This window comes from Tetrao urogallus, assembly GCF_951394365.1.
Source record: "Tetrao urogallus genome assembly, chromosome: 3".
Taxonomy (NCBI): domain Eukaryota; kingdom Metazoa; phylum Chordata; class Aves; order Galliformes; family Phasianidae; genus Tetrao; species Tetrao urogallus.
In genome coordinates, this window is record NC_136815.1 from 19,056,578 (window position 1) to 19,081,537 (window position 24,960).

Sequence of the window (24,960 nt, forward strand, 5' to 3'; positions counted from 1 at the left end):
TTTAGTATAAATCCTTTGTTTTAAAAATGGGTATATGTCCAGGTACTTTTCAATGATTATGGTGTTCAGATAATTCCACTCATTCTCTTTTCATCTAGAATCCCATAATACCTATGAGTCATAGGTCTGAATATAAAAAAGATTATCACAATGTTTCTGCCTATGTCTATGCAGTAAAGTAACATCAATTGCAGTGGGTTTATTTTTCCCCAATACAGCCTCTCAAAAAGGCTTTCGGATGAAAAACGAACCCTCCTTTATGTACAGACCTTCATAAGGTTCTATCTCCTTGTCTCCATTGTCTAGGGAAAGTAACAAAACAAAACAAAAAAAGAAACAAAAAAAAGGGAACCAAAGCACAGGGGTTAAAAACAACATAAGTTTCATAAAAGATACAATATACATGTTCAGAAGGATTGAAAAAAATAGAAAAGGAGCACACAGGACCATTTAAACTGATTTTGCACAACACATTTAGTTATTGAAAGTGGAAAGGTGAAAATGTATTTGCTATCAAAAACATGTCTACAGTCCTTTTTCTAAACATTTCGGAAGATGTCTCCATTGACCAGTGCTTTTACGAGACATTAAAGATCAACATAACAACAGTATCAGTAAAGCATGAATTATGAAATATCTTTGTGGCCTTTCCTATTTTAAAGATTATTACCTCTTTTCTGGCTCTTCCTGTTTCAGGGTGCAGAGGTTTTATATTAGTACTCTGTAACATACACTATCTGAGCCCACAAGTGATCAGCTATGCTACTAACTCCCCCAAAAAGGTTTTGTCAATAAATAACATAGAAAAGATCATTTCCTGCACTTGTTGAAGTCAATTACAAAACATCTCTTGAGTTCAGAAGGAACAGGATTATGCTAATAGTTCATATTGTTGATCACTACTGCAATGCTGATGATCCAATTCAGTCAAGAGTACAGTAGATGTTAAAATATAATAAAATGCAATACAAAATGCAATATTATCAATCCTAGTTCTGTACACAAAAAATCAAGAGTTTTAATTCCCCAAAGAAAAATAAGAAACACACTTGACCTCCATGAGCATTTTGCAATGTCATTAAGGAGAAAATCACACACTTACTTCTCTCCAACGTCCCTTTTGGTGGGAGCTGTGGTAACTGCCTGCCCCTTCTTCCTACTACTGGAGTACTTGATGGACTTGTCTGAACAGACCCAGTTCGAGGATGTGACCTATGAGACACATATCAAAACAAACCACAGCAATTAAATGGCACATTCATCCTTAAATACCTTCAAGAACTGATAAAAGTACTAATTAAATTTTGGCTCACTTGGGACACTTTCATTCCCATAGTGAAACTATTAATTCTTTAAAAACAACATCGAGAAAAAAAGAAATATCTCCCTAGAAAAAAAGAAGGAAAAAAAAACAAAAACAAACCAAACCAAACACATAAGCTAAACTAAGGCTAAGCACCCATAAGATGATTGTTTGCACAGTCAAGCCAGAAAATGTACTGTATGTACATTCATGTGCATATGGAAATACCACATGCATGCACATACAACTATTCATAGGCCAAATTAAACTATCTTTATTCAATTTTTATTTGGTTAAATTCCCACTGAGTGGTAAAGATATTATAGGGATTTAAATAAACAAAGTAATAACCTGAGGAAAGACGCTGGGATTTGACCAACTGTCACTGGGGATATGATGGTACTATCTCTCACTTTCAGAAAGCAAAATAATGTCTTCTGCAGTTCCAAAATAAGGAGAAGCGTGCTGAATATCTAGATCAAAATGTACTCATCTTTTTACTGCATTATGTTTAAGCTCAGAGTAATGTATAGGCATCTGCAAAGCATCAGTCACTAAAGATAAAGTATTTAACAGGAACGATACAGACTATGGCACAGTAAAATGTAGTCAGAGAAAATGGTGGTTACAATGGAAGTTAAAACACAAAGTTAGTACAGTCCAAATGAAGAAACATTTTTGTTTAAAAAATAAAATTTCATTTGATGTTATGATGGTTCCTCCATAACTGATGTCTGATGAACACAAACAATTTCTCATTCTGTAAGATAAGAATATGATAATTATGAGGTGCTTCATGTGGGAAACTATCTAGGATTCCTGGTCAATGAGAAATCACAAACAAATGCAGTTAAATACTGTTAGTAGACACTTTAAAATGGCAGCCACACCATTATATCCAGAGAAGAATATAAATAGTGTGTTGACACTGACAAGGTTAGTATCTATTGCTACTAGTGATCAGCTAAAGATGAGAGGCAATACCAATTAGCTACTGGGAAAATAAAATGGTGAGCTGGTGGGGCAGAAGGGGATTAGTCTGATTGATTTGTCTGTTTCACCTCGGTAAGGCAGGTGAAGGAGGGGCAGATCTTCCAGTCATTAATGAAGGCATCGACCTGATGAGGTTTGAGTCAGGACGCTCTGTGGATCGGGAGCGGGAGTTGGTCCGCTCTAGCATAGGACGTTGCTCTGTTGATCTGGATCTTTGATATGGCTGTCTATCTGCTGCTTCACAATTCCTGTAATGTTAGTCAGAAAGCAGCTCGGTTGACTTTTCTATTAGTTGTAAAATATGCTGCATGATACTCGTTTGGAGAAAGTCATTTTGTTATGTACATTTTCTTTGGTAAATTTCTGAGTTCGCTTCTTGATTACATACAGTTTTTTAAACATGTATGCTTTGGTTTGCTCCAAACTCTTGATAAATGGGCTGAAATGTTTCTAGTGTCTCAGTAATGACCATCTATGCAATAGTCTGTTTCTTGACAATTTCTGAGTAAAAAATATTGTTGTTTTGTAATTAATACATCAACGTTGGAGGAAAAGAATAGATGACACAATTCTCACTGAAGCTTAACTGTGCATTTTAATTGAGCATTTTAACTCACATGACTAGATTTTTTTTCAGACTGCATTATCTTCAGAGGTGGTGCTCCTTAACAACCATTTGTGGAAAAGTCCACAGCAAATTCAGCCGCGTTCCAGACATTGTAATTACTACACAACTCTGTGAAATGCTACTAAACTCAAGATGTCTGCCAAAATACTGGCTAGGCTATAGCGACAGATCCATATGCAGTACACAGAGTACAGTCACAAGATCTACAATGCGATCAGTACTGACAGATGTTCTTAGTGGATAAATACTGGTTTGCCATAGAAAAAATATAAAATCTAAACTTCAACCTAAAGAACAGTGACAAAACAGCAATTAAAACAGTCAGCATTGGAGACACAACAGAGAGAAAGCACACACCTATCAGAAAATGATCTAGTTTCATCTCCTACTATCATAGCCAATTAATCATGTATTTTCTTTCAGCAATTAAACAAATCTCACCTTTCTTGACAATGTAACTGTTCTGTTTTCAAGGAGTAATAATGGCTAGCAATGTGCTATTTATATGTGCTATCTATTTATAGTAATTGTAAAAGTAAAAAGTACACCCTCCTGAAGCTGCTTATTAATTTCATACTCCTTCTATGAGAGTAACCTGCATGGCAACAGAATAAACATCATGAATATATGTATCTTTTGATCTTTCTCTTGAACTGTGGTGTGCATTTTGCAATGAAGTCAGAGTGACTGGATGTGCAACAAAAAGCTGAACTTTATTTAATATCAAAAATAAAGACATATTACAGCCTCATTATGAGGAGTCTTTGGTCATTAACAGCACATTTTTTTAAAGAAAACCATAATGAGACAGAATGCAGTTTTCTCTATGGTGGCTAACTTTGCTGAATGGGTGGATGCTCATTAAAATGAATGTCTTCCATGAGGTAATAACTGGATTCTTTGAGGATAACAAGGAATGCCACAGACAAGTTCAGAATAATACCATTCACCAAGAACCTATGTCTACAAGCTCATAACAAGCAAACACACCACAGTGAGAAACATAAGCTGAGGCACTAAAATATCAGAAGAAAAATACAATGAGCCTGGAACAAAACCACAATAAAATTACCTCACTTCTTCTTCTATCAGTTCTGTTTCTGAATGGGAAGCTTCATCAGCAAAAACATCCACTGTCTCGCTTCTTTTACATTGTGGGCAGACAAAGAAACACAACCTTAGCTTTGATTTGAATGTTGCTTAGTTTGGGTAACTTTTTAAGTTTTCAGTGCTGTAAGAGGTGCATGGTGGTTAAAAAAGTAGCTTTGACTATGGGAATGTGAAATGATTTCTTCATTCAGCGTAACTGCAGTATAGAAAACAGCCAAGATCCAGACAACCCACCCCTATCATTTGTCCACACGCGTAAGATTAGTGAGCCCACAGAGAATTCCTTTCTTCTCCTGGTCTCCTACCAAAAGTAGATATCATTCCATCTCCAATTTCTCCTTCCCAACAGCAGGACATACAGAGCGACAGGTGAGCAGCAATCATGATTCACTTAAACACTTCATTAGAAGTTAAGCCTCTTTCATTTCTTACGCCTAAAGCCTCATTCTCTTTAGCTGTTAAATAAGAAGTGCCTTTTAGGATGTTGGAGATCTAACTCACTGCCACACATTTAGAAGGTAAGAAAACTTTTTTTTTTTTTTTTTTTAACATTAAGGCCAGTACTAATGGCTTAGTGGGCATGCTTCTGTTCTTTCTGTTTCTTTCTTACTCTTCTGAAGAGTATCATGGAGCCACTATATCTAAAAGCCTCATTTTTCATATTCAGTAGTTAATCTAAATATTCCATTTACTGCAATCTGCACCTGGTATTTTCTTCAGGTGGAAAAAACAACTGGGAGTTCCAGTAAGTGAAGGAGAACACAGATTTTGGCAGTGAGCCTTTTACTTTTTGATCAACTTTTGGTGCCACTGTTGCTTTTGTAGATCAGAGGATCTGAAGTCTAAGTTGAATCTTCAGGTTCAGTTATTATCTTCAAGTTACAGGTTTAGATGCTGCAAACGTCTGAACGCCCGCAGTGTAGGAAATGGAATGGTATATAAGCACAATGACAGCCTTCTGTGTGAAACCATCCCTGTGGGGCTTTTAATCATACTCATCTAGAACACAATTAAAAAGACACATTAGTGTCTAGAGTGAAATGGGCATATTCTTTGTTCTAATGCTTTGGGATTTTTTGTCCCTTCCACAGTAGAAACTATACTGTACTATCCAATGTACTATCCCACTCCAATAATCTGCTTTAGCAGCAAAGCTCCCCATCAGACACAATATACAACTACACATTAGCATCACAATTTGGCCATAGGCACAGAGGGGGAGTTTGAATTAAAAAGACATTAATGACTTTTCAGACTATATTCTTGAGTGCTTATGCTCCCAAGTTATCTAGATGATACTTTCTTCTAGTCTGACTGGAAGTCATAAAATACGAACCACTTTTTAAATTTGATTTTTAAAGAGGAAAAAATGATAGGCAAGGTATTCAACAGTCACATAATATTTTAAAGTACGCAGCAGCCATTTATCTTTGCCAACAGTCTTGTCATTACAAAAAATAAAGTTAATGAAATGTCAAATAATGATTTTCCTCTTCATAGTATTGCCTAAAATAACATCCTTCTTTTTCCTATCTAAGCTTGGTAGTGGGCCATTCCTCTGTCAAAATCGGTGAGACTTGTGAGCATAACTCTCACACCAAGAAAAGAGTAGAGCAATGTCTACATCTTAAACAAGCAGAAAAGCTCTGCAAGCATTAAAAATTTAATTTTATATTCCAAACTCATTCAAATTATAATTAGAATCCCATCATATCTAGGTAGCGCTGTATATTCTAGTAAATAAAATATCTAATCAAATGTGCTACAACATTTTTTGTTAACTACTGATTTCTCTGCACTGTTCTACACTCATATCCAGAAATTTCAATAGATAATTTTATCCCAGTGCAGAAAGTAACCATTTCTGATTTTTAATTTTCCAGATTTGTTACTTTTCTTAACAAATAAAAAGGAGAATTTACAACAAATCTGTGCATTCAATGATCTAAATTCATGTACAGAGAAAGTCATATAAACAATAAACATTTTTCCACAGTAAGCCATTGTAATATCATATAACACAAATGAGGATTTTTTCCTCAAAATAAGTGAAAGGAGTTTGTTTGAAATCCCACGTTTAATATTGCTTTACTGTGTTCAAGACTAAAAAAGTAGACTATGAGATCATGCCAATCAAAATGCAAAAAGTACTACGTTTTTCTTGTAACAAAAAACTGAAGAAATAAAAATAGAATTGCTGCAGAAGTACTATACACTACAATTCAGATCCTAGAACATAATTTCTTTTTATCTAGAAACACTGAACACAGAACAAAAAAAAATTACAACAATACATTTTCTAATGATCCTAACTTCAAACTTTAGCTAATATTCAGTGGTAATACCTGTCAGTGTCTGTGGATGGTTGCTGGATTTCAATCCTTGGACATGTTATTCTTCTACTAGCTATAGAAACTTTGCTGTTTAGTCACAGACACAAGATCCTCTGTTAGCATAACATAAATAAACATGTCTACAAACAACTGAGATTTCCAGAACCAAGCAAACTTAAACTTGAGTCACAAGTACTATGATGGAAAATGGAAAAATAGGAAATCACTGCCAAAGCATTGAGATTAATTGGTGACTGAACAGCCTCACCAAATCACTCATTCATACCTTTATAGGAACTTAATTTAAAATTGTATGCTATACTTATTAAAAGCAAGAAACGTCATGCTTTTAAATACCCTTGCAAAATAAAAGCAAGAATTAAATCAATGTATTTTTGCTGCAGTAGTATTTAACTATATTTTTATATAAATATGTATATACATACACACAAACATGCACATACAAACACACACATCACACTGTGGTGTATACAGCAACTACAGGTACATCTACGTGACATCACAGGAATGACTACAGTGCAGCACACCATTATCTGAACTACTTTTCTATTAGTTAATGCAGCTATGTAGAGAAGCAGAAAACTGCTGCAATCCCAGGCACACTGTGCTCTTCACTGCTATGTGCATACAGCTACAGCTACAGAAACAGCTGCTTACATTTTGCTTAGGTATCTGTATTTAGCACTGCAGTCATTTAGGGATTCTATCACAGACATATTTAATCATACTAACACAAAACAGCATAACACAAATACTCAAATGCTTAAAGAAAGCACATGGAGCTATATGTATATAGATTTACTCTTTATAATATGTTTCCTCATCAATAGATTTTTAAACAGACATTATTTCTCAAAATCAGAACCTTCCCGGTTGGTATTTCCTTACAGAGAGGTGGATAAAACAATGCAAGTGGTGTATATGCTGCCTTATGTCTTACTGATTTATTCAGTTCATTCTGTTAAATTTATCATATTAATATCTTTTCATATTTTTATATTAGGTCTGAATTATGCAATGTGTGGAGCAGTTCTTTCAATACTGATTGAAAATGCAGAAAGATGTAAGTAGCTTTATAATACATTAAGTATTTGGTTTACATGATTGTTTCCAGCACTCAGAAAATACTTTTTATTCTATATTTCCAGGTGCCTTTTACAGTACTTTTAACAACAATTTCCAGCTGTTAGTACCTTTAACACAGACCCTCATTTGACACAAATGGAAGAATCACACAACAGAAACAGGTAACTCCTGTATGTATCTATCTTATCTCCATAAAAAGATTCATTTAATTACATTTATGATTATGTGGCTAACAATCAAAAGTTTGGACCTCAAATTTCTCAGAGAGAGCTGAAATTCCCTTCCTTCCCAGTGCCCATCTAGATCAATTTTGTAATGGAATATATTGATGCAACTTTCTCCAATATATTAATCTAAATTTTAATAGCTATATTAAAAATATTCTGAAGTTTAAGTAAGCTTTGTAACCTTCTGACACATTTTTCCCTGTTCTGGAATAAAATGTTTCAGCTACTCAATTTGAATGTGTGATAATTACATATGAACATGGATAGAAATACTCAAAGGTTCTATGAACACCTATGTCATGGCAGAAAAAGTAGTGGTCCATAAGACAATGTATAGAAAAGTTTTCCAGTAAAGCTGGGATGTTCAAAGGCAGTTCAGCAGAGCACTTAGACTACAGACTAATGAAGTGAATTAAATGTATACTTAAAATCAAGCATGTGCCTAAATACGCTGTTGTAGTTTGCAGGACTAAATGTAAAATCTGTGAAGCACTTGCTCTTGATGCTTGGTTTTAGTTCTCATCTCTTAAATTTAACTTTATTTGTACTTGGCACACTCAGGTCACCACAAAGAGTTGATTGTTTTTTTGTTTTTTATTTTCAGTAACATTTTAAAAGTCCAAAAACTTGGCAAACATTTAATAAGAATCTCAAATAAGGCTTAACAGTACAGATACATGTTTATCTATCTGCTTAACTTCTGTCAATAGGCCCTGACTCTGACCTCGCTGAAGGCAAAAAGCATTTTGTCACTCGATAAAGCCACAATTTCGATCAGAGAAATCAAGAGAAGCAATTATGTACGTCTTCACTATCATTAAAGCTCTTAAATAATGTATGAGCAAAATAACATGCTGTTACCACAGTGTTCCATATATCTACAGATATGAACAGAATTTGATCTGTTTCAGTAGTCCATATTTTATTAAAGTATCTGCTATATGCCTTATATGTAGAGTACATTTGTAGTGTAAACCATATGAATTCATAACAAATGTTCTTATATTTTATTCCCTTTCCCACAGCTTTCTGTAGATAAATTTAAATTGAGACAGAGAGCATTAAAAAATAATTCCGTTTTCAACCTTCAAATCCTTACCTTTAATTTGATACTTAGCTATGTTAGCACGTTCTCTGTACAAAATCTGGGACAAGTATACTATTTAACATGGCTATCACAAGCAAGTACAAAAGCCTTGCTGTTTTCAGGTTGCTTGTGCACTTTCCCATGAAGAACAACTACCCATAGCCCTTGCCATAAGCTCAAATAAAATGTATGTTGAAAAAACTTAAAATTCAAAAGCCAGTAAACGGGAACTACGGCTTGAAGCGTTAGTAAAGAAGTATGCTCTCATGTAAGTCCCTGCGGCTGCACTAATGTATAGCCAAAAGATGACTGTAAATCCATCTAATGAGAAGAGAAATTTGCACTAAAAGTGTTGCCTTTTACCCCAAGTTGTAAGCTGCAAGTCAAGAAAGTCACATTATCCTTCACTCTCTACATTCCTTAAACAGAATTATTGTATCAGCAGCATCTATTAGACAAACATCAGTCACACTTTTATTTAAATAATCTGAGGAGATACCAGTAAAGTGTAAGCAATCCCTTGGGTATATCTTCTATTTTCAATGTACAGTATCATCTTATATGGCTTATTTTATGCAACTGAGTATAGCCTAACAGCTTTCCAATTATCTCCTTCAGGTACCTATCTGCAAATATATACACTGACTTGTATGGCCACAAAAGAATAAATAGTACTGCAAAATTAAAAGTAGAGCTAATATTAAATTTACTGCAAAAAATAATCTAAGGCATAGATTAGCTAAATATTCATGCACAATTTACATCTTATTATTCATATGCACAAAACTGCAGCTTTTGAGATACCAATATAAATCATTATTTTGTGTAATTACACAACAGATGATTTTGAGTTTTGTAGCTCCGATTAGATTTCTTAAGGAAAACTTCCCAGGAAATCAGTGGGAGTTTCACTTAAGAACTTTCAGATTTATCAGAAACTTGGATCCAAACCATACGTTTATTTTAGTCAGCTAAAATATATCCCTGGCATACTATATCTTTTGAGATATAGAAAGGCAGAAAGAAGGAAGGTCTGCACACTCAACCAAGGAAATGAGTAAAAATGAAGAAAAATGTTTTAAGAGTAAAAAGAAAATGAGGGAGAGGAGGAAAAATCAAAGCACAAGTTTCTGTGAGCAAGATGTGCCTTCCTTTGATTAGGAGCCAAGTACAGCTGGGAAGAACTGAAGGGTTTAATGTACATAGAGCTTTACTCAGGTTATGCATCAATCACATGGGGAGACAGGTTAGACAGTTAGATCTGGGACTGCTTCTAAAGCTAAAAGGTATTAGGTCTCAAAGGCACATGCCCCAGCAGCACAAACGTAGGCAGGTATTATCACTCAAAAAGCCCGTTTTCATTAAAGCAGCCCTTAACAGTGAGAACATATCTTAAAAATAGTTCAAACATAATTAATGTTCTCTTTCTATTTGTTACTGAATAAAACAGCCTAATCTTGGGGAAAAAAAGGCAACCACATAAATGTGCCTTGGTTCTGAGTCAAAAAAGAAAGAGATAATGAAAAATGTACTTATTGGGAATAAATTTGGAACAATAATAAAAGAACTCTTATAATAAAGATCAGAACATCTTTAGCTACATTTTAGCTACATCTGTAACACTACACTCTTTACTTACCCATAATTTTCAGCTGAACCATTGACTATATGATCTGCCCATGAACTTGCACCATTGTAACACCTTTACAATGCAGTTAAAATAAAAAAGTGTTATAAAGAAACACATGTATTATTAATAGCACTCTAATTTATATGGCATGTCCACTTCTCAATAAAATGGGAAGCTTTCCAAACATTTCACATCATCTCTTAGGTACGAAGAAAGCAAAATCTTTTTTTAATTAAAAAAAAAAAAAATCACTACTATATATATATATATATATATATATATATATATATATATATTTCCCATTATAGAATTCTTAATATATTTCACCTTTAGCAGGTTACACATGAATTTCTGCTGCATGAAGTCTAAGACTTTTTTACACAAAAGTATTTAATTTTTCAATGGCTACAATGTCTTTGAAATAATTAACAAGAAATTGTGGAGATTTTTGATAAGGCGTTTGGTTTTTACAGTTGTTTAAAAATCTGAAGAAAACTCACTTCACTCAGATCAATGAAAACAAACTGAATTTTATATTATTCTACTTCTTGAACATGGGCAACCTAATCATTTGCAGCAGCAATTTATAAATAAGTTGTAAATAACATCAAAAAATGCGTAGAAGTATTTTCTCTTAAAGTAGAAAAACAGAGAAAAGAAATAATGGGACAAAAATGATTCTTTTACTTCAGATACCAAGAGACAATATATTCAGGCACCTTAACCCACCTATGCTAGAACATATGCAAATCACCCAATATTTGATTAAGAAGCTTCAACTCTGTATCTGGAGTTCCAGATTTTCAGGGTATAGCATTCAAACTGTGGTTATCCTGCTGCTCAATGATCTTCAATATAACAGTGGGTGAGAAGCAAGACTGGGATTTTCAGAGAAGATCAAGGGACTATGGTGTTCCCAAGTTGAATACAAGTCTCCCTTTGACTTTATTAAAAATTGCAGCAAAATTCTGCAGGACAAAGTGTTTAACGGCCTGAATATAGTTATCAGAGGGTTTTCAGTGAATTTGTTCCCAGGGACCATAGCAGATGCATGAAAGATCTCTTGCATAACCTCATTTTTTCTTAACTTCTCAGGTTTCAGAATCTGAAGTTTTGAGATATGCTCATTAACTACATGATCTCACTCCTCAGGGTCTTTATGCTGAGGGAAGGCAAGAATGCAGAATATATTAATGTCATTTAGCTGCTCTTGCTTATTCTATGTTTTTTGAAACATTCGTAGCTAGATCAGTGACAAGATGAAAGTTGTTTAGGTCAGTGTAATTTAGATTAGATTTACATTTAGTTTAATCTAAGTTAGAACACAACTGCAGAAAGACAGGTGTATCTTTACACTTTCCCTGATCATATGTATCATTAAAACTGCAGCCTATGCCTCCAGTCAGCCAGGATTTTAGGAAAAACTTTCTGTAAAACTGCTGTTATTATGGGCACAATAAACACATAAGCAAGGCTTCAAAACTGCAGTTTATTTTATTCTTAGTAATGAAATAAAAACCAATTTTTGTGCCTTGTTTTACCCGCTCCTATACTGTATAAAGAGATCACATACTGACTTAAAAACATGCACAGATCCAATTCTACAAAGGGATAGGAAAATCAACTTGCTTCTCTCTTTGCATTTCTTTCTTTTTGAACCTTTTAAACATGAAATGCTGTTTCCAAATAGCGATTTCCAGCTGTACTCCAGAAGTTTTCAGATTACACTTTTGATTTTTGTTATATTATCTTCACTGTGATATATCATGTGGAAGAAAAACAGTACTTCTGGTTCCAGCACAGCAAACACTCAAAGTCATCCTGAAGACTTTTCATCCTTTTAAAGTCAGTATGAGTATGAACATGTCAAAACTTGAGCACTCTAAATCACTCAAGATATTAAAAGAAATGAATTGGGGTTTTTTAATTTTCCTCTAACAACTCACCATGACTGAAAATGTTTGCCATTAGAAATACGCTGCTTTTAAGTGGGGAAAAGCTTTCAGTTTTATCAAACTCCTCTGTACTATTCAGTTCTCCTCCTACATCTTAAAATGAACCTTTTGTTTTTCTTTTTTTCTGAAGTTAGAGTTACTCTTCACACAAAAAATCCAGAGTGAAGATGATGCTGAGCTAAAAGACGAAGCATCGCTTAAAGCTCTGGAGATTGGCTGGTCTATATTTTAAAAATGCTGTATATACTGCCATATAAATTTAAATATCATCAGTCTAGGTGAATTAAGAATTTTAGATTCTTCAGGAAAAATGTATTATTCATCTTTATCTATTTTTATTACAGAAATAAAAATACCTTTCAGGAGTATAGGTTGTGTCATCGTAATATGTATTAGGCACTCTTCTCTCATGCCTACTCCTCCTGAATATGAAATAAACAGCACAGATATTTCAGACATTTTAAAGGATGCTTATTTTAGGATGTTTTCCTATACTGTACTTTTAGTATAGCAATGAACATAGAACATGATTACCTACTACAAGTTCAGCAATATCTTCTGAATGTATTTCTCCATATACAGGTAATTTTAAACTTCTACTTTCAAATTATATTCAGATACCAATAACATCATATTAAGGACAAATGACACACGATCATTTCACAGGAGTGAAAATTTATATCAGTGTGAAAATAGGATTTAAGCAAGAATGAAATTTCACCAAGAGTAGGATATGGATGCTACAAAATTCCTGACTGTTAAAATGAAAGCCAGAAAACAAAATGGAAGAAGTTTGTTTCCTTAAGTGATACATCAGAAATTTTGCCTGAAATGAACAGCACATTTCATGCGAGATGTGCAGAAGCCACCTTTAACTGTCTTGCAAACTCAAATGTCACAGGTTAAGTGAAAAAAAAAATAAAATACCACAGAGCCTGGTGTTCTCAGTGACTAATCTGAGCTATGAGAGAGAAAAGTTGAGAACAAATTTCATGCTGTGATACTTTCAGCAGATTTTTCTTTGGGAAGAACTACTAATATTGGTAGGAAAATAGCATAGTTTTATTTAAAAAACAACTCAGATAAAAATCTTGAGAACATTCTGTTCTTGAGATCACATGTATGTCAGCCAGTTTAAAATGGGCCAGTGTCAAATTATAAACCAGCACATGTAAAGCAAAACGTGAACTGGGGCTACACATAAAAATGCAAATAAAGCTCTATATGCTCAGCCACTATGGCTCACATGCGTTCAATCTGAGTAGTTCCAGCGGTATTAACTGATATTAGCTAGTGCCACCACACTATCACATTAACAGCCAAGGAAAATTGGTGTGGGATACAGAGCTACAGGGCGTTCTTGAGAAAGTCAAAGGACCAAAGGGCACTGAAGTCACTGACGGTGTGCCTGTGCTTCTTGTCTTTCTCAGGCAATTGCTATAACAAGCATCTTGTCAATGCCACCTTCCATTTCATTTTGGAGGGAAATAGGCAGACTACTTCAAAATGAAGGAACTATCATAAAAAACGTCAGAATAGCACTGTCAAAGAATGAATTCAGAAATCAAAGTTCTTGATAATGGAAATCCATCCTAGAACTAATTTACTAAAGACTATTGAATTTGATAGGCAATAACTGAAACAAATACAAGTAAGAGCAAAGATGAAAATGAACCAAGTAGCTACCTCTTCGAGGAAAAATAAAAAGAAAAAAGCTGCTTGAGATCAGAAGAGTACATGAGTGGCTGTGTATGACTATCAGATAAGCAATGAAGAGGCGAAGTGATTTTGATTGATACATCTGCATGACCTATTGGCTGCAGGACATCCACATTGGTGGACTCACAGTGATTTAACTCCGTCAGTGAATGCTTGGCAGGAGAACAATGTTTGAGATTTTGATAACTGAAAATAGTTATTTCACATTTCAAAAAGTGAAAGAAAACAGGAAAAGGTGTGGCCGCTTGTTATCACTTATGACCCTGACTGAGTAGAAGCAGCTAAGAAGAGGGGACTAGCGCTCTGACTTGAAACAAGCATTAAGCTGGAAAAAATGGGCAAAAAGTGTGAAGAGAGGTGAGGAAATGTTGACTAAGCAGCAGTTTTTCGTATTTTTCCAAAAGGAGGAGAAAGTTACTTAGATTTCTTCAGTGGATAATGAGAAATTGGATAAACATTATGCTTTAAACGGTCCTTTAATACCTAGAGAAATATTCTCAGAACTTGAAAAGACAAACTGGATGAAAAACTAGCAAAAATGATAGTAATGATGGAGTACCCAGAGAAAAGATAATACAAGAAGCCTGGATTGAAGAGGACCAGACAATCCAGGATGGGTTCCTAGGCCGAAGAAATCTCAAGATGCTGCTCTAACAAGGAGCTGGGGACATTTAATTTCATCTCAGATTTTCCTTTGTGACCCAGGAGGTATTAGCACTGATGAGCCTTCACTTAAGCAAGGTTCTGGAAAAGATTTATTTCATTTTACTGCTGAAATCTTGGCTTTTTCCTCTTTATGATCACTTTACTACACATCTTGCTCTTTATTTTGTTGATTTTACTCTATTTTTTTTTTTTTTTTTGGACAAACTAATTTCTGTAGAAACAAAGATGAAGATTTGCAAGTCAAGATCCCCAAACTAACTTGATAATAGCTTCTAGTTATCAGCAATATCTAATACAGCTATCAATCTGAAACAAGTTCAGATAAACTAATGCAAACGCCAGTAAAAAACTAAGGCAAGTAACAGTAATTAAAATTAATTATTGAAAAAGCATGAGTAGATTTCATCACACATTTTCAAAAAACAAAATAACAATCCTCTATTTCACATGGTTTTTATATGTAAAGCAAACTATTAAGTACACACTTTCTTCATATTTTATGTAAAACAATATCATTTCAAAATATATGTTTACCTGAGTTCTAAAGCTTATAATGTCTATTATATTATAGCTTTGGACAATTTTTAAAAAGCATTTGTTTAGAAGGGATAAGGTGCTCTAAGACTTTTGGATTCTGTTTCTGTATCCAAAATGAATTTTAAACCAATCATAAAAAAGGTTATAAATGCTTTGAATCCAGAGCAAAAAATAATAAAATTCGCAGTGAAACTTCTATCCAGATGGAAGTGATGATTTTAATATATCAAGAGTTCTTTAGAGCTTGCTATGGAAAATGTTATGAAGAGTTTGTTATAAAGGCTGGTATGGCTATTTGAGATCTGAAGCCACCATCTCCTTTAAAGTAGCATACAGTTTATCAGATTTAAATCCTTATTTCTATTCACACACAAACAGTTTTCAGTTCTGCAGTATTTGCTGAAATAATCACAGTGGGACTTTTAACATTTGTAGTGCAAGAACAGCATGATATATTTCATATCTTATAAGCCACTGTATTTCAACCATAATTATTTCACAGAAATCATTATGGGTTTAACTTCTCACTACACTACTTTTCAGATAAAAACAGGAACAGTGATGCTCTTTAATCACACACAATGATTATGAATGTACACAAGTACTCATTAGTTACAGAATAAGTACTATATAAGTATCTACAACATAAGCTTGTACATTTCACTCTATTTTCCATTTAAACAAAGTATGAGATTTCAGAAAGACTCAGTTTCTGCGCACTTTGAGGTAGATAAGCATTTCCTCAGTATTTCAAAAAGAATAATAAGCACTGTAAGCACTTTGGAAAATTCCAGCAAAAATAAAGGTTATACAAAGACCTTTGCAATCAATAACCATATAACCTAATGTAAGAAATTGACTTTTATAAATAAAACTCCTCAGCTACTCTTAGGATTTTGCCATAGTCTCGAGCAGGCAGTCTTAAGTATGTACATATTCACAGAGAAGCATAAAACATCTTCACAGTGTGTGTTTATTAGTTAAAACATAGATCATATTCTTAATTTGGAAACCAAACGCAGCACTGCCAAAATATACGGGGTAGAAGTAAAAATATGCTCCACATCAATTATACCTCTCAAGATCATAGTAAGCACCCTCAGAATAGGTACGGCACATCTTACGGGAGCGAAGTAATCTGATTGCATCTTCACAAAAAAGAGGATATATTGTGTGATCCTGGCTGCCAAAACATAAAGGGTGAACACAATGAAAAGCAACACAAAGATGAAACAAGGACAACACAACAGGAAAGAAAGGAGGTTCATCAACAGAAACACTTGAAGAATACTCAGCTGGAAATCTGGTGTATTTAGCAAACTTACTGCTACTCCAAAATATTAAAGTATTTTAGCCTGCAGCAAAGACTATGAGACAGGTATCAAAATTACTCTCAGGTAATCTGGACAGGTCCCAGATTTCTCTCTTGAAACATTTAACACAGCCCATACATGTATTAGATTCTCTATGTTAAATTCACAGTATTAGCAGATATTTGTGTTGGCTGACTTAAATATTTTCCTTATTGACTTCTAAAAAGATATTGGGATGATGGCACCATGTTAATATATCACCAATTACAGACTTGTGGCAGTGAAAAAAATGTTAAAAAGGTAAAGAAGAATTACTCAGTTACCTGTCTACATAGTATGTTAGATATTAAGTGTAGCTGATATTGTGTGGGTACTTCTAAGTTTTCTACCATTACACACAGACTGACAAAAGCAGAAGTGGAAATGTAGGTACACAGAAGTACATGCATTATCCACACAGAGTCACACAGTGGAAAACATATACCTGGCATCTCTGTGATGGTGATCTGTGGACTGGGTGTACCAGGAACGAGGTAAAGTAACATAATGACTGAGCAGATGGCAGAAAGAAAAATACAAATGAGACAATGAGATGGAGAAGGAATGATGCACTTCACAATACAGAAGACACAAAAACCTGCATACACAAGGGCTACGAAAGTATTGTATATGTGTACATACAATTACGTAGAGTTTCACACATTTATTCTGAGAAGTAAGAGACAGGAGCACGTGGATAGTTAAAATTTGGGATTTTTTGCATTATTTGGGTTGGGAAAAAATGTATTTCTGCAAACAGTCTCACGAAGTTATATTACCCATTCTCTTGCTTAAAGGCAGCGATAACTCCAACGTATATATTTGGCAGCAGCTTACCTAGTCTGTCTGAGAGGCTATCATCATTGGGAATGCTGCCAGTTTGCTGCTACATAGCTAGCTCCAGAGCTTACTATTTCTGATGGTGAGATTCCTTAATATTTACCTTATGTATGATGAACTTACATGAAAGCCCCCTTAGTATTCAAATAATTTACGAAGAGGTAAAATAAGTGTAACAGAAAATGCCAGAAAGGAAATCCATGCATTTCAAAATAATAAAAACACAATATCTACATTTTGCTCATACTCCCAAAAAAGTAATATATATATATATTTAAATATATATCTCTCTACTGCAGCACTAAATATTCTTCTATTATAGAAATAATGTTATTTCTCTTTTAGTACGAATATATGCAAACAGTATTTTTTAAACAGTGTTTCTCCAATTTACAAAGAATTATTAGAATGCAAGAGTTCCTGCTCTACAGCACCATTACAGTTGTTAAAGTTGTTTTTTTCTAAAGCGATGTCTTACAACTAAAGTACACATTAGAAGTGCCAAGAAATTTCACAAAAAGACCTGAAAACCTCACATTTATCCCCCAATTTATTTCTCATGTCTTAATTTGTTTTAGTAATCAGACAAGTAGTAATCACACAAATTGTTACAAGTAGCTGTATTACCTACACATATTATCTTCTCCTTTATGCATGGATAAAATATATAATCAGCTATATGTAAATAGTCTTTATAAGAATTTTAAGATAATGATATATATAGTACAACAGATCTTTGTGCTCACTGCTTGCCAAATAATTGCAAAATTTTATAGCCTCCACTATAAAATGCTTTTAACTTAAGTCCTTGCTTACAGTGTGATTGCAGACAAATTGTTAGAAGAACAAGGAGCCACACACAATCCACTGGAGCCCAACATGGCACATTAATTTGAAAATTAGAGACGAGACTTTTTAATAGTGCCCTGAAAACCAGAACCAGTCTGCCCATAACTTGGTAGTCATGCTTTTGAGAAGCAGTAAAAAAATTAATTTCATCCTGTTCTTAAAATTTCCTTTAGAATATATGCACACCCACAGGAAGAACAATTAAAGAAAAATGCAGGAATCCACCCCGCAGCAGCTATGGTAAGTGCAAGCAAGGCAAACGTGCATAGCAGTCTGTTTTCACCACAGTAACCACTCACAGGCTATGTTCACATGAAAGCCCTTAAATGATTTACATGAAATGCTGGAATTAACACTGCAAAGCTTTTGCAAATATTATATTAGTAAGTAATTTATTGCTTCTAGCTCATAGATGGCAGTTTAATGCTAACATTTCACTTGCACTTCCCTTTTCTCTTTCCAGAGAACTGTTGACAAATTTTCTTGATAGTCTTCCAAAATCAAACAAATACAATATAGTCAAAGAGTTAAGAACAAATCTTTAAGCCAAACTGCAAATTCAGGCAGGGTTACAAAGCATTAATTTTTAATTATTCCTATTGAGAAGTACAATTTCTCTCTCCTTACAGCTCACAAGGAACACCCCAGATTGTTTCCTTCACCTACTGGTATTTGAATGAAACACCACCAGTAAATGCTCTTCAAATCCCCACTCTGTCATCTTAAATGCCTGAATCAAGTATCAAGTTTTTTCCCAGCACTTGCAGAAACACAGGACTCTAGTGCTCTTACCAAGTTCTGAGACTTTTGTTTGTGATGTTCAATCTTTTCGGGTTTTTCAATTCAAAAACTTAGAACAGAGTAAGCTGCTATTTAGATGCAACCATACATAGTCTAATATGTAATAACCTTTAACAAGTTTAATATATGCTTTCTTACCACTCTTGTCTATCTTGTTGTCTATCTTCTTGTCTATCTTGTCTGTATGGAGACTACAAGTAAGATTCAGTTTACACTTGACCTGGTCCTCCAGCAGTGCTACTTGCTTATAATTTTCCCTGTTCTTTCTTTAGAGCAAATGCTATACGTTATCTAACTGATAAAATATAATTCCTTACTGTATGTCCTTAAAAGTGCAACATAACAAATAACTGTAGGGAACCTCCTTTTGGAGAGGACTAGAAGATCTCCAGAGGTCCCTCCCAACCCCTGCAATTCTGTGATTCTGTAATACTCAGTCTGAATTAGTTCTACACATTATAAAACAAGTCATACATCATACAACAAGAATATGTAGCCTAAAAAGCCTGTAGTATTTTATAGTATTTTATGATGCAGTATTCCCAGCTGCACAAATAATAATAAAGGAATTGCTCATGTAAGCATGTCTCTCTCTTTCTCTGTTTCTCTGAAAATGGTTGGGACACCACATGACACACCACAGTATTTTCAATAAGTTTTTCAACTGCATGGAATGCATATGTATGGAAGTCAGATTCATTGACATCGCATAGGTCAAAATATGACAGGACGCACATTAAGAGGCCACACAGAACACACACACTGTTCTGTAGTTTATATATTTTGGCTTGCAGTACAAAAGGTTTAAATGCTGTCTGTCCACTGATCATTCAGTCAACAGTCCACTATTTTTTCTGATTTTATTAATACTTTATGTACTCAGCTTCAAATAAATTCTATAATTTTTTATGAGTATGTTAACAATGAAATACCAAAGCTGCCTGAGACTTCACTATTTCTCCCTGTTCAATACCAAGATATGGAAAACATCCCTTTAGCTACTATCCAGCCTAAACCACTTAACATCGTGATTTAAGTAAATTGTAATGTAGTAAAAACATGATTCAATTGATTGCTGTCATTAAGTTTTGCATTGTCTCAATGCAAAACAAATCTAGAAATGTTCTACAACTGAATGCAAAATAAACACGTCTTTGAACTGTTTGTGAAAATAACAATCTCCTATGTACATATAGGGGGGAATGAATGGAAGATCACAGAGACATGGGTACATTTTAGACATAGCAGATCTTTTAAAAGATGGTAGACTTCAAAGATACTTTTATTTTGCTACCTCCATTTAGATCACACAGCCCTCATTTGCTACATGACAGCATTCAATAGCAGAAGTATGTCAAGTAATAGTATGGCAAAATGAAAATATAAGCCTGCAGTCTCAGAAATTTCTGAAACATTATACATTTTGCTACAAAGAGGATAATTTGCAGCAACTTATTTCACTTACATTAAAGCAATGAAATAAGTCTGATTAAGAAGCACCACAGCTTTTGCAGTATGACCAGCTACGTAAAGACACACAAACGTACTTTTTCCCCTGCATCAGGTGAAAACAGATTTCCATTAATCTCACAATACAGTTGCAGAGATATGGACAAGCACTATAATTTTCCCTTTTTTTTCAGTGAACAGAAAGTGCTGACATAAACTTTTCTGTTATCACTCACCTACTTGTCCATTTCCTCACACTTTCTAAAAAAATCAGCAAATCATGAGGATAACAAAAAAGACATGAGTGATTCAGATTGTTTAATTTTAGTTTCCAGCAACAATCTACACATAGCAGAACAGTCCTAGAAGCACTCCTGAAAACACATATATGTATGCAGAGTGCATCACTGTACAATCCAGTGTATTCCTTCCTGTTCTTACTGTGCAAGTACAGTTTAACTTGGTGCTGAGCTATTTCACTCAACAGTAAAGAAGAGGCATTATGACATTTGCTATTGTTTTCAATAGTTCTCACAATTTAATTAATGTTCTGGCTTCTGTATTAGAGTGGGGTGTTGACTCCCAAGTATTTACGTAGAAATGGAGCAACTGGAGTACACTGACATCCTACATTGTGCTTACTGAAAAGCCTGTGAGTAATTCTGAAAAAAGGCAAAATAAGGTTTTCTGTCCCACCACTAGAGCCTGCATGAACTAAATTTGGTTGACACAAGAATCTTTTTCATTCTCTCAGTTTTCATCCATTATGATGATCTATTTTTTCTAATGTATTTTAGTTTACTTGAAGTTGTACACTAAGTAGATGGGCAACACTACTGTCCCTCCCTTTTTAGTAATACTTGTACATCTCTTCAACTGAACCACCAAATCAAATGCAAGACAAGCACAAATTATTAAGATTGCTAACAAAACAGTTTCTTTTTTTTTTTTTTTTTTTTTTTTCTTTGTTTTTTTTTTACTGGTATGAATTTGCCTCTTACCAAATACATACAAACTAGTCAAGTTAGAATTTTCTAAACATCCAGAAACATTGAAAAGCAGGAATTAACTTTATCAAATTGCAGAGAAAGAAAAAGGTGGCTCTTTGGGCTGATTGGGAGGATTTTTTTTTTTTATAAAAGAGGCATTGAAGTTAGAAGAAGGGAGATGTGAGAGCTGGCATATGAATTTTTGGGGCATTTTGAATGTCTGATAATAACTTGAGCCCCTACTTTGAGCACCCAGAAAGGACAATACAATTCTGACATTTTTGGTAATAAAGGAATCAATATAACTTTTAACTCTAGCTCTATCCTGCCAACCAAAATCAATATATGAATCAAAAACAGTGTGTTGAGTCTGGTGCTTGACATTAAAATTATCGCCAACTAAATAAAAAATGTGTGTCTTCCTGCATTCTTAATAATTCGATTTTCACTTCTAACTTTGATTTTGAGGGACCATTTACATTGCAATCAGGCTCAAGGTCACTAGACCTTCTCACATACAGTCGCATAGTACCTTACACCTCAGTACCATGTGTGTTAGACATGTATCTGGAAAAGGAAGGAACAAGAGCTCTTATATATATACTCAGTCATATTTAAACTTAGCAACTGAGAATGTCTGCCAGAACGTACTTTTTCAAAGTCCCATTTTTACAAACATCTCCAAAGGATAAATGGACTGTGGAAACAGCAAATCATCAGAGCAGTGGGAAAGCAAAGTATGATTTTGTTTCACAAAGGTTAAATATGGAACAAAGCAAGAATGGCAAGTAGAAAGACTATAAACTTGTTTAAATCTTCAGTTTTTACACTTCTACAAACTGATTTCAGCGGTTTCAGAATACTATTGAAGAGTTATTTCAATGACTCGTGCATGCACAGTGCTTTTTATTACCTAACACTGACAATATCAGACAAATATTCAGTAACATAATTTGAAGTTTAATAATCTTTCCACTCATAAAGTCAGTTAGTTAACAACAGAGAATAGAAAATATGATAAATTTTTTGGGACTAGTCTTTTTCTGTTTTGTGTTGCCTAGAACCAAGATACAGACAATATATGCTGAAATAGGTAGATGTAAGTTAGTCAGTAGTCTGACTTGCTAGATAATCATTCACCATGTAGAAACTGGGGAGAACTTTGGTGCTTTGGAAGATACAAACAACACATACACCTGTATGCAGCAATTCAGAATATACCTAACAAAGAAACATCTACTCATTGAGACTGATCATGTGAAAACTCAATACATTTGTCACCAACTTCAGACATTGTTTTTCTGATACGTTCTAAAAAAAAACCAGGTTTTCTTTCTTTAATCTAAACCAGTTCAGTAGGGGATATTTTTATTAAGTCATGGGAAAAGACTTTATTACTGTACTTCTGGCTAGTTTTCACTGCTGTGCATATATCTGGGAGGCAAACTCACACAGTAAACAATCCCAAGAATATTCCAGAAACAATATACCAGAAACAGTTTGGAATCCTTAAATTATTTCATTCTGCATGAAAATCATCTAGCCTCATCAATCAAGTGGATAACATTTTTCTGCAGTACAAACAGAAGTATCAAATACTTCAAAGGAGGCTTTCCTATGATATACTTGTAATGAATATGGTTAACATTTTGGATGACATTTCATTGCTTTTCAGTAACTTAATTTTTTGTCCACTTGACTTTTTTGGCCAAATTCAATTTAACGTTGCTTAAATAACTATATGTATTTCATTTTTATTTTTGGTACTCTTTTTTTCTAACTTATCTAATTAGGAAAATATAATTATATATTTTTTCAGACTATTCTGTCTTACATTCTTTACAGTCAGTGATTATCACATCAATGTTCTTTAAGACACATTCACCTTTTCAGTTCAATAAAGTCAGCAAAAAATGCTGATGTCTTAAGTTGTTTGTATTACAGCTTCTAACACCAATTCTGTGCTTTGGTGTCGCTTGAGGAATAATCTGTAAGAATCATCAGTAGAAGTATTAATTTCAAATAATAATACTAGCCACACAGGACTCACTTGAATTACAAAATATACATGTATTATGCCTTGCTATCTACATTTATGAAATGCGATAATATCAGCCTGATTATAATCTACCTTATGATGCACAGATTTTCAGCTTGGAATATTACAAGGGGGAAGAAGTTCTAGACTAAATGTATAATCTCCTTTTTCCTTTGATTTCCTGGCATAAAGACCATGAGTTGGGGAAGATAATTACTTTTGTAACTGCAGAAAGGCACTACTACACGAACCCAGCATAATTATCTACATTAACCAGCTACATCTTGCAGTTTGGTTTTGTATCATTAAAACTCATACAAGTCAGTACAGTTTTGGAAGTTTGATCAGGCAAACCTTTACTTGTGGTAAGATGTGCCTCTAAACACAAGGACCCCAACTTCATTCTAGTACACATTGCCATAACAAGTAATTTTATCACCAAGTGGCTCATAAAGTTAAGAAAAGAAAACACAGTGCTAGAGTATATTTTCATTATGTCTGTTAATTGCAATGGGAGTATCACATTAATTGTGAACTCAAATTATCTCTTCATTCAGCAGCAAAAATGACCAAGTTCATTCTTAATTTCTTTGTAAGATATTCTGCACTTAGGGAATTTATTAATATAGTACAGAGAAACATTCCCAATAAAAAAGAAAAACTAAACAATTTATCATAGCTTGTTCAGTTTCCCTCTTTGCAAAGAGTTTTGTCAGCCTTGTGCACATTGTATATATTTCCTTAATGAGTAGGGAAATGTTCATCTGTGGGAAAAGGTAAGCAATTTGGTTACCTATTTTAGAGACACTCCGAAGTATTTCACACTAATGAGAGTAGGCTACAGTTGTGCTTAATATCAGTCAGATAATTACCTCTCTCTGTCCGGGGAGTAGTGGTCATCTATTGCACGGTGTCTTTCCATTCGGTTCAGGGTATTGTAATGTGCCGCAGTAGACCGTGTCCCTCTTGGTCCCTGATCCACATTCCGACTAGGGATAAAAGAGAGCAGATTCTGAGTTCTGTAGCTGGACTACAACATAAAGTTGTTAGCAAACACGAGTTGGTTTACCTAATCTATCTTTTGTATAATTTCATACTCACGTAATTCATAGTTTTATTGTAATCTTTATTTTTGCCTATTGAAAAAAGTGCTAACTGAATGGTAGGGATATGATTTTTTGTTTTGTTCTGATACTCAACTCAATTATTTCATTAAAATGGTACACTTTAGACAAAAATTAGTCTTTCCAAAGAAGCACATTCAATGAAATTTACCTTCCTAGATGAAATGTGCACTATAAAGAATTTTCCAAGAGTTTTGAGCTTGGTTATAATATAAATACGTAA

At 34.1% G+C, this 24,960-nt stretch overlaps 1 protein-coding gene across 21 annotated transcripts in view; it reads right to left on the bottom strand.

Annotated features, from left to right (window-relative positions):
* The window catches only part of RIMS2 (regulating synaptic membrane exocytosis 2), a gene marked incomplete at both ends in the record, with an annotated part of 434,834 nt that overhangs the window by 122,631 nt on the left and 287,243 nt on the right, over positions 1-24,960 (bottom strand). For 6 of the 21 annotated variants that reach the window (XM_079533466.1, XM_079533465.1, XM_079533462.1 and 3 more), the window contains 3 exons: positions 1,103-1,212; positions 2,365-2,544; positions 24,486-24,602. In XM_079533466.1, the coding sequence (XP_079389592.1) occupies positions 1,103-1,212; positions 2,365-2,544; positions 24,486-24,602 (407 nt within the window). Of the gene's footprint in view, positions 1-251; positions 303-1,102; positions 1,213-2,364; positions 2,545-3,996; positions 4,069-6,379; positions 6,455-10,427; positions 10,491-12,729; positions 12,796-16,370; positions 16,479-17,092; positions 17,159-24,485; positions 24,603-24,960 lie in introns of all 21 variants that reach the window. The other 15 variants (XM_079533463.1, XM_079533450.1, XM_079533453.1 and 12 more) reach the window with 10 other exon arrangements.